This window comes from Blastomyces gilchristii (genome assembly GCF_000003855.2).
Source record: "Blastomyces gilchristii SLH14081 genomic scaffold supercont1.18, whole genome shotgun sequence".
Taxonomy (NCBI): domain Eukaryota; kingdom Fungi; phylum Ascomycota; class Eurotiomycetes; order Onygenales; family Ajellomycetaceae; genus Blastomyces; species Blastomyces gilchristii.
Window position 1 is genome coordinate 1,288,334 of NW_003101665.1, and position 14,056 is coordinate 1,302,389.

The 14,056-nt window shown below is 48.7% G+C and overlaps 6 protein-coding genes across 6 annotated transcripts; 2 read left to right on the forward strand and 4 right to left on the reverse strand.

Moving 5' to 3' along the window:
• Positions 1 to 413: 413 nt before the first annotated feature.
• Positions 414 to 2,607, reverse strand: BDBG_07375 (uncharacterized protein; the record flags this gene model as incomplete). The annotated part of the gene is made up of 3 exons (XM_002622377.2): positions 414 to 499; positions 544 to 1,894; positions 2,344 to 2,607. The coding sequence occupies 3 exons, from the start codon at positions 2,605 to 2,607 to the stop codon at positions 414 to 416; spliced, it is 1,701 nt and encodes a 566-aa protein (XP_002622423.2).
• Positions 2,608 to 2,707: 100 nt separating this feature from the next.
• Positions 2,708 to 5,643, forward strand: BDBG_07376 (Fe-Mn family superoxide dismutase). The gene is made up of 4 exons (XM_002622378.2): positions 2,708 to 2,906; positions 2,972 to 3,146; positions 3,254 to 3,378; positions 3,462 to 5,643. Exons 1-4 carry the CDS (start codon positions 2,847 to 2,849, stop codon positions 4,020 to 4,022), a joined length of 921 nt encoding a protein of 306 aa, XP_002622424.1. The 5' UTR covers positions 2,708 to 2,846; the 3' UTR covers positions 4,023 to 5,643.
• On the reverse strand, positions 4,065 to 5,597 carry BDBG_07377 (uncharacterized protein). Its single transcript, XM_002622379.2, has one exon. It carries the CDS (start codon positions 5,090 to 5,092, stop codon positions 4,412 to 4,414), a length of 681 nt encoding a protein of 226 aa, XP_002622425.1. The 5' UTR covers positions 5,093 to 5,597; the 3' UTR covers positions 4,065 to 4,411.
• A 734-nt stretch (positions 5,644 to 6,377) lies between the features above and the next one.
• On the reverse strand, positions 6,378 to 7,834 carry BDBG_07378 (mesaconyl-C4 CoA hydratase; the record flags this gene model as incomplete). The annotated part of the gene is made up of 2 exons (XM_031723064.1): positions 6,378 to 6,912; positions 7,170 to 7,834. The coding sequence occupies 2 exons, from the start codon at positions 7,832 to 7,834 to the stop codon at positions 6,378 to 6,380; spliced, it is 1,200 nt and encodes a 399-aa protein (XP_031580143.1).
• Positions 7,835 to 8,110: 276 nt separating this feature from the next.
• BDBG_17604 (uncharacterized protein) lies at positions 8,111 to 8,439 on the reverse strand (the record flags this gene model as incomplete). The annotated part of the gene is made up of 2 exons (XM_031725288.1): positions 8,111 to 8,346; positions 8,427 to 8,439. 2 exons carry the CDS (start codon positions 8,437 to 8,439, stop codon positions 8,111 to 8,113), a joined length of 249 nt encoding a protein of 82 aa, XP_031580144.1.
• A 933-nt stretch (positions 8,440 to 9,372) lies between these two features.
• Positions 9,373 to 14,031, forward strand: BDBG_07379 (ZZ type zinc finger protein). Its single transcript, XM_031723065.1, has 7 exons — positions 9,373 to 9,995; positions 10,097 to 10,584; positions 10,748 to 11,009; positions 11,060 to 11,121; positions 11,214 to 12,181; positions 12,277 to 12,399; positions 12,488 to 14,031. The coding sequence occupies exons 2-7, from the start codon at positions 10,227 to 10,229 to the stop codon at positions 13,496 to 13,498; spliced, it is 2,784 nt and encodes a 927-aa protein (XP_031580145.1). The 5' UTR covers positions 9,373 to 9,995; positions 10,097 to 10,226; the 3' UTR covers positions 13,499 to 14,031.
• Positions 14,032 to 14,056: the final 25 nt, after the last annotated feature.

Here is a 14,056-nt window from a genome sequence, read left to right on the forward strand (position 1 = left end):
AATCAAGTGTTGCTGAGCTCAGATCTATTGTACGAGACAGGAAAAGGCCATACAGGCACAAGGGTGTATATATATGATCAAAAATAACTCGAAATATAATGAAATAGGGCAAAACAAATAAAACAAATAAAAAATAGATCTCAGGCTGTGCGGTATGCGAAAAATAATTACAAACAACCAAACTCAAGTATTGATGAGAGGATCCAGAAACCATTGTGAAACCCATGAGAAAATCAAAAATTAAGGGGTAATGTTCCTTACAACACCTGTAGCCCTGCTCCTGATTAACCCATTACACAGTACTTACAAACCAAAAAACACCTTAATTATCTATAATGCTTTTTCTTCAAGTCCTGTTTTTCTGCAATCCTTTTCTAGCTTTGTCGGTGAAATCCGCCTCCAGTACACTATTATTAGCTTGTCGCACTTCCTTGTCCCTTACTCCTTCCGCTCTGCTCATTCTTTGTCTCGATGTCGCAATATGGAGCGGAGCGAACGGCTGCGGAACGGCATCGGGTCAAATTCTAAACCTCTATACCCTACCCCGCGGCGTCTGTACCTGTGGTAGAGGCGGTGTCGTTGTGACTGAGAAATAAGGACTGCCATTCTTGCTCTGGAACCCGACGCGTTCCATCATTTCGGAAAATGTAGTTTGTGGTCTGCCGTTTCCAACAGACTGGTATAACTCCCCGAGTTGAGCCGGGCGTAGGTGTGCGGGGCTGAAAACTTTTATACTCTCTGTGCTGGGCTCGCGTCCTGCTCCACCACCACTGCGGCGGCCACCGACACCATTCGGCCCTGCATCCCGGTTGGACATAGTAGTCGACATCGGCATTGTCGCAATATCATCTGCGGTAGGCCTGGGTCCAAAGAAACTCTTTACCCGCGCGCTAGTTCGGCGGAATTTCGATTTCGTACTGTTATCATCCTCCTTTACAAGACTGGCTTGGCGGCGCAGGAAATCTGTCCGGACGGAATCCTGTGCTGCGGAGGGAATGGGATCGGAGATGGAGACTACGCCCTTTTCGCAGGACTTTTCGCGGAAATGGCTGAATTTCGACATGGGTGAGGGGACGAAACGTCTCTCTTGGTGGCGTTTATAGAGGTAGAAGACTGCCAGGGCCAAGATTATGCCAGCTACAAGGCCGGGAATGAGGCCGACAATGATTGCAATAGGGGGGAATTTGGATTCTTCGGGTGGCGGGTCTGTGTGCTTGATATTGTGGGTGGCTGTGGATGTTGTGGTAGGTTGTTGACCCAACGTTGAAATTGGGATAATATCCGGGCCTTGTCTGCCAGTGGAAGTAGGCGGAGAAGTAGGGCCTGTCTCTGTCTGGACGCCAGTTTGCGACGGTAATAGTGACGTTGGAAGCTGAGGTGTAGAGGAACTGCGGCCTTTATCATCTGGAAATGGTGGAAAAGCTGCATCCGGGAACGAAACTTGACAATATAAAACACCATTTTTGGATTCCTTACATCCAGTGCCAGGAGGGCAACACTTATCCCCACATCTCTGGAGCGCTATGTCTGGTCGCTTTGATTTATATATGGACATAGGCTCGTGCTCGGGGTCGTACTTCCCAGGATCGCATGAACCTAGCGTCCACTGTAAACAGTTCGCGCCAGCTGGGCAACATACCATGGAATCGCCGTAATTCAAAGTAATGCATTTTGTCGCCGGAGGGCAGCAGAAATTAGGCGGAGCTTTAGGGTCTGCGCAAGTTGTGAAGTTTTCCAGGGGGCATGAACCGCTGCCGCGCCGTACAATGTCCAATGCGGCTGAAGGTGTGAATGGTATTGCAAGTGCCAGCGCTAGCAAAGATAAAGAAGTTGAGACCAAGATAATTCTGTGATGTAGAACCGACATCCTGAGGTAACGGGCTGGGTTGTTGTCCTGTCAAAGGAGCATCAGTGTCTACGCCAGCCGCTCAGCAAAGAGAATCAGCTGAAGATTTAGTGAACAATGGAGAATGCGCGGAGGAAGTAGGATGGGGAGAGAAAATGATAGCCAGGATATCTTGGATTTCAAGAGCTCAGCAACAGCCTAAAGCTTCAATCGAAACATCACAACGTCTTGTATAAAAAAGAAACAATTAAGAACAAGAAAAGTATATCGCAAGAAAGAGAAAATATGGAGAAAAAAGAGAAAGAGAAGCTTATGAAACAAAGAACCAGGCAGGCTATATGACGGACAGAGTCATGTGGATCCCACGACACGGAGATCTGAAGAAAATGAGAATCCGCTGATACGCGACGCCCAAGGACCCCTCTATACAAAGCTTCCGGCGAACAGGGCCAACAACATAGGGCATTTCGACCAGGGGGAGAGGTTAGCCAGCTAACCTCAACACTGAACCACCCAACCGCCAACCCAAGCTGAAGATTGAAACCATAGAGACCCGACCAGGCCCCTCCAGGGCACAGGAACACCCTTTCTGCAGTCCCGTACTGGTTCTGCAGCTGCAGAAATGTCGGGTGTGAAACCAACGATGCAGCCCTGGTTGGCTCTGGTTGGATGTGGTTGGATGTGGTTGGATATTGGTAGTCGCAAGCCGAATCGGGCAATTTTGGCGCCGTGTCAGATAGTCGGCGGCTCAGGGCATTCATGGGCTGTGATTGGCTGATATGCTTAAAAATCCACTAGGCTCGAAAGACACTAGCCTGGCTTGGCATCGAAGAAATTCTTTGGCCAAATTCGAGAGAATCCCGTGACTTGGCGAAGAAGAAACTCCGCAGCACGAGATATCTATCCAGACATTGCACCGGCTACAATTAAAGACTTATCTATACTACTAGCAGAGTCTTTTCCCCCGGCAATGGTTTGAGTCTGAGTCCACTTTCCGTTCATGATCCTGCAACGTTCGCTCCGGCCGCAGTCCGGCCTGCGCGCCGTCTCTTCCTCCCTGGTATGGCGATGTCCATCGCTTTTGCTCAACCGCTCCTCAAATCTGTTGCTGATAATGGTATATAGTCCTTCCTCCGAACAACTCCCCAGACTCGATCAACCCACTATGTCCCTCAATTAGGACACGATGCATCCTTCAAGCAACATGGGGTACCGGATCTTTTGTCGCCACAGGGATTCGATCTGTCATGGGTTCAATATCAGAGCTTCCTCATCAACAAATTAAATCTTTTAACAGCAGGTAATATCTTGACGGCCAATGGCATGGATAAAAAAAATAAAAAATAAAAAATAAAAATAAAACCTTTAACTGGGGAAGTCTTTGAATCTGAGATATGTTATACCTAGGCACACCCGATGAATCTGCTACTCCCGGCACTCTTCTGGTCAGATATGCCCGCGACGCCAGCATGGCATCGGTTTTCAACTATGCCTCAATGGCCCACAACAACCACTTCTTCTTCAATTGCCTTGTCAGTAGACCTCTACTTCCTTTCAACGTTTCGTCCTTCCCCCATAACCGGCCAATTCTCCATTTATTTACACATATGTGCAGTCGCCCGAGCAAGTCCCCATCCCCGAACACCTCTCCAAATCCATAGAAGACTCCTGCTCCTCCGTCGAGTCCCTGAAAGCCGAATTCCTCGCAACCGCCAACGCCATGTTCGGCCCCGGGTTCGTTTGGCTCGTCAAATCAAAGGACACCGGCCAGCTCAAGATCCTATCAACCTACATCGCCGGCTCCCCTTACCCTGCTGCCCACTTCCGCCGCCAACCAGTCGATATGGCAACACAGACCACCGGCATTACGGGCGGCGAGAACCTAGAACAGATCAGAAAACTCACCCCGACGAACCGAGTAGGCTCTATGGGTGCGTATTCTAGCCAGAAGTTCATGGCGCCTGGCGCTATTGATATCCACCCGATCCTCTGCGTGAATACCTGGGAACATGTGTGGCTTCCGGACTGGGGTGTTGGAGGGAAACCTCAATTTTTGGAGGCATGGTGGAATAGGATTAACTGGGATGAGGTGGCTCATAATGCCTCTCAAGCTGGCCCGATTTCCACGCGCCCAGGCACCGCGAGATCCTCATACAGGCGTGGCGCGAGGTTCTAGGTTGATAGTTTAATGGGGATTGGAAATTAAAGAACCTGAAGATGAGAACGGAAATTTTTGTTTTGGGTTCTATTATGCCAGGTTTCTATGTCTGTCTATTCTGTATTATACATATATATCTCTTTCTTTCTTGTTTTATCCCGTATTATACATTTCCATCACTCTATCACCTGTGTGCTATTAGAAATTTGGAATATAGACGATTCTCCATGGCTTCTCTCTTTCCGTGCCATGCCAAAAGGGATTCTCAGGGACAAGGCATTACCCCAAGCATATCTCTAACACCAGCTTACCCACCTAATTTTCAAATAACTCCATGCTCCATTGATAAATCCCCCAAAACCCATCGCAAGCCCCAGTTCCAATTCCACCATCCACGCGCGATCGCCTCACCCCATCCTCGCCCTCTCCAACTCCCTCACTCTCTTCTCAAACGCCTCGATCATCATCCCCGCCACCTGATCCTCCACCGCCCCCATAAGAGCCGCATGCAGCGCACTGCGAAACTGAAACCGCACCTCCAACTCAACCCGCGTCTCCCCCGCGCCCCTCCCACCCCCCCCATTCACCACCACCCCATCCTTCCCCGCTCGCAGCTTCCACAACGTATCCAAAAACTCAAACAGCCCCCCATCCCCAGCTTCAGCAGCACCATCCTCCGCCGCACGCCGCCCACTCCTCGCCCCCACCGTCCACAGTGCCGCGTCACACTCCACGCGCGACACAAACGTCTCCTTCAACGGGCCATACCCCACCGTCAAGAAGGCGCTGGTTGGGTATCCGGTCTTCACGTCGCGGGCCGTCACGGTCGATGCGGTGAGGAAGGGGAGGAACTGGGCGTACGAGTCGATATCGGCGATGGTGCGGAAGAGGGGTTCCGGGGGAAAGGGGAGATTGCGAGTGGCTGTTAGGGTGCGTGGGGGCGGCGGGTTGGGGGAGAGGGGGTTCGTGAAGGAGGAGAGGGAGGGGAGGTGGAAGGGGCGGAGTTTTACGGTTGGAGTTGTAGTGATTGGAGGGAGTTTGTGGGGGCGGAGGAGCGGCCGGAGGAGGAGCGGGTTTCGTGGGCGCATTCTGCGTCCTGGTTTTTACTCGGCCGGTTTGCTCCTGTTGGCGAGGGTTGCCGTTGTGTTTCTTATGATATGGCGATGCGTGAGGGTAGCGAAAGAGGAGATATCTGGGCGATTTTGGAGCTGCGAAGCTGCTGGTTTACTTCCGGGCTATCGCATGGCCTTATTTTATCGGAGGTTATATATGACTGGGGTGGGTGTTGACTTGGAGGGTTTCGTTCTCCAGGCGCAATGAGAATCTGGGTATTTGTATCGCGGGATATATTGCGAGAACAATATAGGTGGATTAGAAATTAGCAAATTAATGGTATAATATAGGTTGGGGCTTGTGGTTATTGCTACAGCTGGCTGAGTTGGAAGTGAACGTCGTGTTGAGAACCTCCGCTGCCAAGTCCGCAACAGCTCCGATGCCAAGACGACGAAGTTTAGTTTATTGACTTCCTTTCCGCTCGCTATAACGGAGTAGATGCACTTCATCAAATAAAGAACATGACGCATTTTATTGTCCGATTCGTCCACTATGTGTGCTTCTTCTAAATAATAGCGTATACTATTTGCTTGAGGCTCCAGAATTAGGTTTCAACAGGAATTAGCTTTGTTGGATTCAGCCGGGCAGATGAGCAATAGAGCGCACCGCAGGAGGAAAGAGGCAGCACCTGCGTTATGATGTTTACTCTTCACCTACTGGATATTGGGATATGGATATGCCCTATACCATACCTCACGCAGCTGTGAGACCCTCAGGATGACAGGAGAGTAGGTGTGAATACGACGGGAAAATGCCCCTGAGGAACCTCCGTAGTTGATATTCCTCCTTCTGCCAGACTATATTGGCCGGGAAGGCCACCATCCACTCATGCTCTAAGTTTCAACCCTGTTATCACTACGGGTTTTAGTCTGGTCGTTATCTTGTGTGAGTTTTGACTGTTCAAGATGAGAATACTGAGTTGAGCCGGGTAGCAGGGACAGTACCTCTTCTGGGTAATGTTGTCTTGAACTGCCAGACCATTGCATTCTATATTTGGTTAGTCGAGAGAATATGAAGATTGGGGTTCGACGTTCGTCAAAATTGGTATTCTATATCTGCTCCATCTTTTTATCCATATAGTTAGCACAATAGTTATATTTCATAGGGACAGATAATGGTAATATAAACGAGGCCAGGCCTGACAATGCCATGAGCCCCATACCCCATTATACATCATCAACGTCTCCTCACCCCCCTTTTCCCCCGTCACTCGTAGGTGATACTGCAACACAACATAGCCTTCACCCCAAATACTAAAGCCTACGCAGTAATCTCCGCCTTCATCGCTACAGCTCCCGCAGGACTATAAATATTCACGTTCCCTCCATCTCCCCCACCCTCCGCTTCTTCAAGAACAATCCTATATTCCTCCTCCGCATAAAGCGGGCTTGTCGCCCTATACACAATACCCTCAGGAACCATGACCTGACCCACGGCGGCGCCCTGATTCCCCTTCTGCGCTGCCCGTACATCCCGCCAGAGGTCCAGGATGGAAATGAGATTAAGGGGCCCGTGCACAACTAGACCGGGGTGTCCCTCGACTTCTTGTGCCCAGGGTAATGAGTAATGGATTTTGTGTCCGTTGAATGTCAGGGCTGAGAAGCGGAAGAGTGTTACGGCCGATTGGCAGAGGGTGCGGGTATGGGTGACGGTGTTGTTTTCTTTCGAGGTTGAGAAGGTTGGGGGTGCGGTTGATTTGCGGGTGTTGGAGACGGCGGGAGGGGCGTTGTCGAATGACACTGGTGCCGCTTGGGTTGAGGGGTCGTGCTTGAGTGCTTCTCGGAATACCCAGTTTCTGGATTTGTGATTTAATTATTTTCTCGTTATTAGCAAACTGTATCAGTTCTGTTGTCTCCTTTCGCTTCGTATATTCATACACCAAGCTATCATACAAAAGGGTTTAATGAGCTTAGTTGCCATGGGTATAATGCATATATCCGAAATTAGAATGATAGGATATGGAATGCTAGAAGTAGGAGGGGGCCGACGTAAGATATGTGCAACCTGCAAAACGAATTGAACCATCCCCTGCTTGTAAAGAAACTCACTCACCTTCGATCTACAACCGCAACCCCATTCTCATTCTCAAATACCTTCTCTACCCCAACAACCACCATCTCCTCCCCAGTCTTCCTCACAACCTTAGCCTCCGCACTCAACATCCGCGTCGTCTCCCGCACCTCCTGCCCCACCCTCAGCAAATTCACCCTGCCATCACGCCCCCGTGGCCATCGGACCTCTCCGCCAGCCCACATGCGCCTTGTGAACGGCGCTTCAGGGTTATATGACGCATCAGTGCCATCGGCACCCAGCTCGCCTTCCAGGAACGTGGGTGTGAAGTATACCAGGTGGTGGCCAGGGGGGATGGGGGTGCCGGCTTCTGGGGGTCTCGCGTTGGAGAGTGCTGGGCTTCCCGGGTAGAGAGAGTTGCGGTTGAGGGTGAGGGAAAGGAGTTGGAGTTGGTTCGCGTCGAGGATCTGGGTGCGGGTTTGGGGGCCGAGAGATTGGAAGCGGGAGAGGAAGTTGGAAGCGATGGTAGAAGCAGTCGGGGCGGAGGTGGTTGAGTAGGGGGCGGCGGAGTATTGGAAGGCAGGTTGAGATATTGTTAGCGATCGCAATAGCTGGTTGTATGTGCTCCTATGACAGTGGTGGATACGGGAGAGGAAGGGGCACAGTCGCGACGACGAAGCGGAGGGGTATAATAGCGATGAAGACATGGTTTTTTGAATGGAGGGAAATAGTTGAGGTACAGTCGCGATTACGCCTATTGAGATGAGATAATTTTGAGTATATTGGCACCGAGATTGAATTGGCGTCTGCTATTAAATATTTAGTATGTATGTATCGTCCAGTCCACACGCAGTGCCAACTCAATCGACGGTTTCGTTGAGAGGTACGGTACGGTAGTTAAGCTACAGACAGCTCTTCAGCAAATCATGGGCGCAAACGATTTGTCGAATGGAGAGTGAAGGGTGTTGTTGACACATGAAGGCTCAACTCACAGTAATATCTGGCAGACCCATCATATGCAACCCGCCCATTATTGGCGCGCCCAACGGCCATTCTTCCGCGAGTGGAGGGGGACGGACGACGGTAGCTTCCACGGGGGTTGCTTGTTGGGCGCGCGCTGGGGCGGTGATGTCACGATTCATCCAATCTGCGAGACAACCTCGGGACCGTTGTTTCCCCGAGTTTCGGGATTTTCGGGCAACCGGGTCATTGCATTGCACTGTTACCATGGCTTGATAGGATAGGGAACACAGCAGGCAAGGCAACTTTGACTTTTGTTCTTTTGTTTTCATAACTTACTTACTAGAGACATGTTTTATTTAACGATATATTTTTTCTACGTGTTTATTTTATTATTGATGAACATATATCCCATCCTTCCATTGTATTTTTCTACTCCTGAGCTTCCTCCGGGATAGGTCGGGCGCCGCCACACATAGTCTGGAGGTCGTCATTTCGATGGGATGGACGAACGAGTGTCATGGGATAAGCAGCCTGTGGATTTTGGATTTTAAGTATGATGGGTAACCGGCTAGCTAGCTACGGAGTAAGTTACGGAGTACGGAGTACAAGTATCTACTACTAAAAAGTTTGAAACCCTCTCTCTCCCCTTCTACGCTAGGATTAATATAAGGAAGAATCATGCCAAGGCAGATCAATTAGGGCTTTTTTTTTTTTTTTCAATACCAAATAGTGAGTAGGTTAAACTACATTAATCCTAGTTGTAAAAGGGGAGGGTTGGTTTCAAAACTTTTGATTTAATTATTAAGTAGACACTTGTAGTAGTTACGTTAACTACTCCGTAGCCTAAACTACCTTAACGACGAATAAGGAATGCCATGTGCCTGATCTGCCGACCTGCAGACTATTATACTATACCTAAACACAACTTCAAACCTGGAATGAATATGATGAGTTAATGGCCGGCGTTCTGGGTTACCAGAATTGATATAAGCTTGAACAAATAACGATTAGGGAAATCCTTCGAAGTTCTTCCACGTGGATAATATGATTTGAGGCAAAATAAGAATATGCAATATCCAAGGCGTTCAATCGGAATTCAGAATTCAGCAATAGAATGGTAAATCCTATAATCTTCTCTCTCACTTTACCGTGAGAGAGCTGCCATCATGACGTAGGGGGTCGATTGGTATCCAAGATTCTCGGCCACACTCTCCGTCTGTATACACTCTCCTCAGTGGTTCCCCACGGCTTACCCATCCTGGTGAAATGCGGTTGGGGGGGGGGGGGGAGGAGGTTGTCATAACCCATTTTGTGAAAGCATAATACGGTATATATAATAAAGAACTTATCACATCCATGCAGGCATTGGTTCACCCTGTTTTGCCCTTTCTCCAATGTAATTGTTTCCGGTAAGGTAATGGTGAAATCGCTCGGAGCCTCCTCTCCTGGATGGGGGTTTATTTAATTAACTATTTACATCAGTCCACCTCTGCAGAGAGCTGGAAAATTAAATTAAAAGTCCTCTCTTGCATCTTTTGATATTTTCGCCTCTTCCCCCTCTTCTTCTTTCTTTGCCATTTTCCTGGACGTTTAATGTTGTTGAGCCGTCGTCGAGGGCATCGTCAACACCAAGTAAAATAAATAGCTCCGCCCAGCGTTCGGCTGCCCGAGGTTCAGGACGCGATACGATCAACAACCCCTCTCGGCCGCCACAACCCAAATCCTAGCCAGGTGCCAAGTTGCATATGAGTTTAGGAGATCTACGTTCATTCTGTGAGCTTGATATTATTTTTCTACTTCACGTTGCTCGTTGTGCGGTTCAGATGTACGACCCGCCCTCTATGCTTCTGGTGGTCCTGAATTTACATTCACGGTCCATGCTTAGGCTCATAACCGGGTGACTTGGTATGTGTTCCTGATTTCCCTTCATTTATCCCATCCCCAAGGGCGATGCGAATGTCTCAATGTGTGAATTAGAGAGTTAACATTACCCCGTATGCCCTCAGAATATCGCCGCGCATTGAGCCTAGGGTCAACGACCTTCCCATTCTGACCTCACAGTTCTCTAAGCGATGCCCGTTTGATTTTCGTCCTTTCATGTGAAGACGACCATTGCTAGGCAAGACCTGCTTGATTATGACGACTGTCTCTGCTTTAGAAGACCGCCCAGATAATACTGCTTTACCGTTTACTTCCATTCGCGCCGCAGACCTAGTGGCTTCAGGCGCTCCGTTCGTCGAGTTCCCCTGTTACTCCATTCTCGATCTTCAACGGACTACAGGGATTGGTGGAGGCGGTGGACATACCGGAAGTCAAGATAAAATTGGCCAGATCACTGGTGAATGGGAAGAGCCGTCAGATGGCTTTTCTAAGTGGTTCACGCGGAGGCTACACATCGGCAAGCCGTTCGTGATCCGGGACTTCGAGAAACTACCACAATGGGACAGGAGGTTGCTTTCAATCGAAAGCTTGATAGAGCTGTCCACGAAGAAAAGTAAGGCGCTATGATTCTGACTATATCCGCGTTATATACCCTTGACGATATTTTGGGACGCTGGAGGCCCCGTGTCATGCTATTTGAAGCTATTATCATCTGCTCGAATGAGAAAGCTATAGGCCCAAGATAACAGCATATTTTGCTTACTAAATTCGACCAGACATTCCAATTCGGAATTGTAGTACGGCAAGAGACCTGAATTTTACACTCAAGAAATTTGCGGATGCTTCTCATCGGTCATATCGAGAGTTCAAAAATCTCTACGCACGAGATTTGCAATGTCCAGAGGCCTGGTTGGAAAAATGTAAGACCTTTCTTCCGTCTGAAGTGCAATGGGGTGGCAGTATGGATTTGTTTCAGTGGTTGCCCTCATGTGCGCGGAGCGAGGTTGTGATGGCTTATGTTGGCTCAGAAGGCTCTTCGTAAGTGGTCCAGATTACCTTTGGGCATCTATGTTTCTAATGGCGATTAGGTCTGGCTTTCACAGGTGCTTTTCATCCACAGTTGCGTTGAATCTTTTGGTGGAAGCAAGCGGTATGTATTATTTCAATACTCAATTCATACTTTATTATTAGTAGTGCATTCTCTGTCGTTGGAGACTTTGTAGCTGACAACTAAAAATATAGATCGCCCCGTTCTCTGTTTCGGGACGGATTTTGAATCCCAAAGCAAATACGATGCCTTCGTAGCCGCTCGTGGTGCTTCCCCACATGTAGACTGGCTTAACCTAACCCCTAACGAGCTGCAGAAAGCAAATTTCCCGCTGTATGTCCACGAGCAGAAGGTTGGAGAGCTTGTTGTGTTTCCCCATGCTGCAGCTCACCAAGTTTGGAATCTCGGGGCGATATCCACGAAGATGGTGTGGAACATTCTTCATCCGTTATCACTAGAGGCGGGACTCAACTATGTACAGCCTCCCTTCAACCGGCTCTGCCGTCCAGATGTTGCACGTTCCAATCTGTCACTCGCGTGTGCAATGTTGAGTTTGTTACGAGACAAGCCCAGCCCTATCCCCCCCGACTTGCCCTTGCTCGCCAAACTTTTTTGCCAAATGGTGCGAGACGAAATGTTTGATGATCCACCTGTCACACCAATATCCTTAGTCCGTATACCAGATACCGCCATTGCAACTTGTAATTTCTGTGGCACTGCTATCTGGAATCGACATCTTCGGTGTAATGAATGCCAAGATTTTGACCTCTGCTTGCTGTGTTTCCTCGGAGGCCGAAGTTGTGAGCATCTTTCGAGCTACACATGGGCGGAAATCGTTCCTCCCGAGACTTGTTCCCAAGTTATTCGTCGGGGCGAATCTATTCTTGGATATAAGATCGAGGAAAACACTAATTCCGGGAACAGAAAGACCTTGGCAACTGCGGTAAACGAGTTGATGCGGGCACGCCAAAGCAATGCCATTAAGCTATGCCATCTCTGCAGAATCGATCATCTAGAATGGAAAGGAAGGCGATGCGATACGTGCTCTGCCTTTTTTTGCTTCCGCGGATTGTTCCGTCATTTTGACATGAACTCCACTGACTTTATGCGGCATTCCGGGTTATGGGTTTGTCCAAAATGCTCAGAAAAGTGCAATTGTCGGGTGTGTTTCCGCTTCCATTGTCTCCCTGTCCTTTCCCTTTTACACATTGATATTTTTACTCTCAGCAAATATTTGTGCTAACCTGACACACCTAGTGCTGCCACTTTCCATCGGCGTATGTGAAAGCGGAAAAACCGGCTTCGAAACGTCGAGTAAAACCTGTTGATCATCGTGGGAAAATCATGGGGTTTACGGACAATGTTTTTGATCAAAAAAGGGTCAGTTATTTTGTCTTCTGCCATGTATTTTAACATTGCTGCGTTGCAGCTCTCAAGGCCTGCAGTTTACTGACTCAATTCATAACAGAGAACACCCGCTCTGTCAACATCATCATCCTCGTCCACCCATGTTATACCTGCTTCTAGACCTCAGAAACGCTCACTCTCCGTGACATCTGCTGCAGTACCGGACTTCAAGCCTACCTCAAATCCACACGCAGACCTCCCAACTCCGGAATCGGACCGTTCGTTTGGACCCCATAAGAAAGACGGAGACCAAATAATATCCGGCCCAGTGGACTCTGAATACAGTCGACATCGAGGAAAAATCCCTCGATCGTCTAGCGACAGCTCTAACCACTCCTGGCTGGTCCAAAAAAGGATAATATCAACAGGCAGGACCCTCCATGGTATCGATTATATAACGCAAATGCCTTCACCGCAAGCTGACGAACTCTCCCTCCCTCCACTCAAATCACAGCGAAATCACCCTGGTGGTCTTGTGCCAGGTTCACCCAAACCCAGCCACCCCCCCCTTAATGATGGGATGAGCGCTCTCGCCGGCGTCACTGCCGCTTCACGTATTAAAATGACAATCCCACCTCCGCATGAGTTTCTGCCGTCCCGCGATGCAAAGTATGACAATGGCGGAGCGGTAATATCGACAACCCCCACAACTACTAGCTCGCACGTGCACTCTCTCCCGACACCAACATCATCCGCTCTAGTCCACACCCGCCAACCCGAACCATCTAACAGCCTTTTCGGTAACTTGACCTCACCACATTCGCTAGCGCCAATGGAACCGCCGACATCATCACCGACATCACCCCCACAGGCGCCTATTCCACCGCATATATCGGATCTTGAGGCTCGTCTCCGCCGCCTCCGTCACTATGCTTCAGAATTGCTTGCGCTCTCCTTACACGACTCTCACTGCTTAATACAGCAGGAGATTCGGGAGACAGAAGAAAAGCTCCATCTGGCGAAGAAGGATCGTGGCGAGCGACTGCTTAAGGATTTGGAGCTTGAGTTTCCAAATTTGATTGAATTGAGGGAGGGGATTAAACGGGAGGGCGGGAGGATGGGGTTGTTTTAGACTAGTGAAGGGGGGGGGGGGGGGGTTTATTTGGCTTTCTTTCTATAGTTTACATATAACCGCGGATAATCTATATATTATGCCTGCACATCTACCATCTGTGTACATGTATCTATCTATACCTTCTCTGTGGAGTACTTAACTAATCTTTGATTTTATGAGGGATAGGAAATCGGCGTTTATGGGGCAGGATTGGATGGATGGCATCATGGCTTTTTCTTTTCTTTCCTTTTCTTTTCTTTTTTTGGATATTGGGGACTCAGTTGAGTTGAATTGGCGTGATGGTTGGGTCAATGATCCTCTTTCCGCGCCTCAGTTTCCGGTACATGTACTCTCCCGGAGTTCAAATAATTTTTATATCTCTCTTTTGAAGCTATTAACGAGTAAGAAGTAAACCAATGAAGGCATGCAAGTGCTTTTTTGGGAATTATGTTGTTATTAAATAAGTTACCTATCACAAGAATGAAAGGTTGAGAGGACCAGCAACAGAGCTATTTTCTTCTTCCCTCCTATGGCGAACGAGTGTCATTTACTTGCATCAATGTTTGTTTTTATTTT

Bases quoted from the DNA above. Each gene is read 5' to 3' on its own strand.
- BDBG_07376 (XM_002622378.2), top strand. From the start codon at position 2,847: ATGATCCTGCAACGTTCGCTCCGGCCGCAGTCCGGCCTGCGCGCCGTC. The intron at 3,147-3,253 runs GTAATATCTTGA...TGTTATACCTAG, and splicing joins ATTAAATCTTTTAACAGCAG to GCACACCCGATGAATCTGCT. The intron at 3,379-3,461 runs GTCAGTAGACCT...ACATATGTGCAG, and splicing joins ACTTCTTCTTCAATTGCCTT to TCGCCCGAGCAAGTCCCCAT.
- BDBG_07377 (XM_002622379.2), bottom strand. From the start codon at position 5,092: ATGCGCCCACGAAACCCGCTCCTCCTCCGGCCGCTCCTCCGCCCCCAC.
- BDBG_07379 (XM_031723065.1), top strand. From the start codon at position 10,227: ATGACGACTGTCTCTGCTTTAGAAGACCGCCCAGATAATACTGCTTTA. The intron at 10,585-10,747 runs GTAAGGCGCTAT...AAATTCGACCAG, and splicing joins AGAGCTGTCCACGAAGAAAA to ACATTCCAATTCGGAATTGT. The intron at 12,182-12,276 runs GTGTGTTTCCGC...TGACACACCTAG, and splicing joins CAGAAAAGTGCAATTGTCGG to TGCTGCCACTTTCCATCGGC.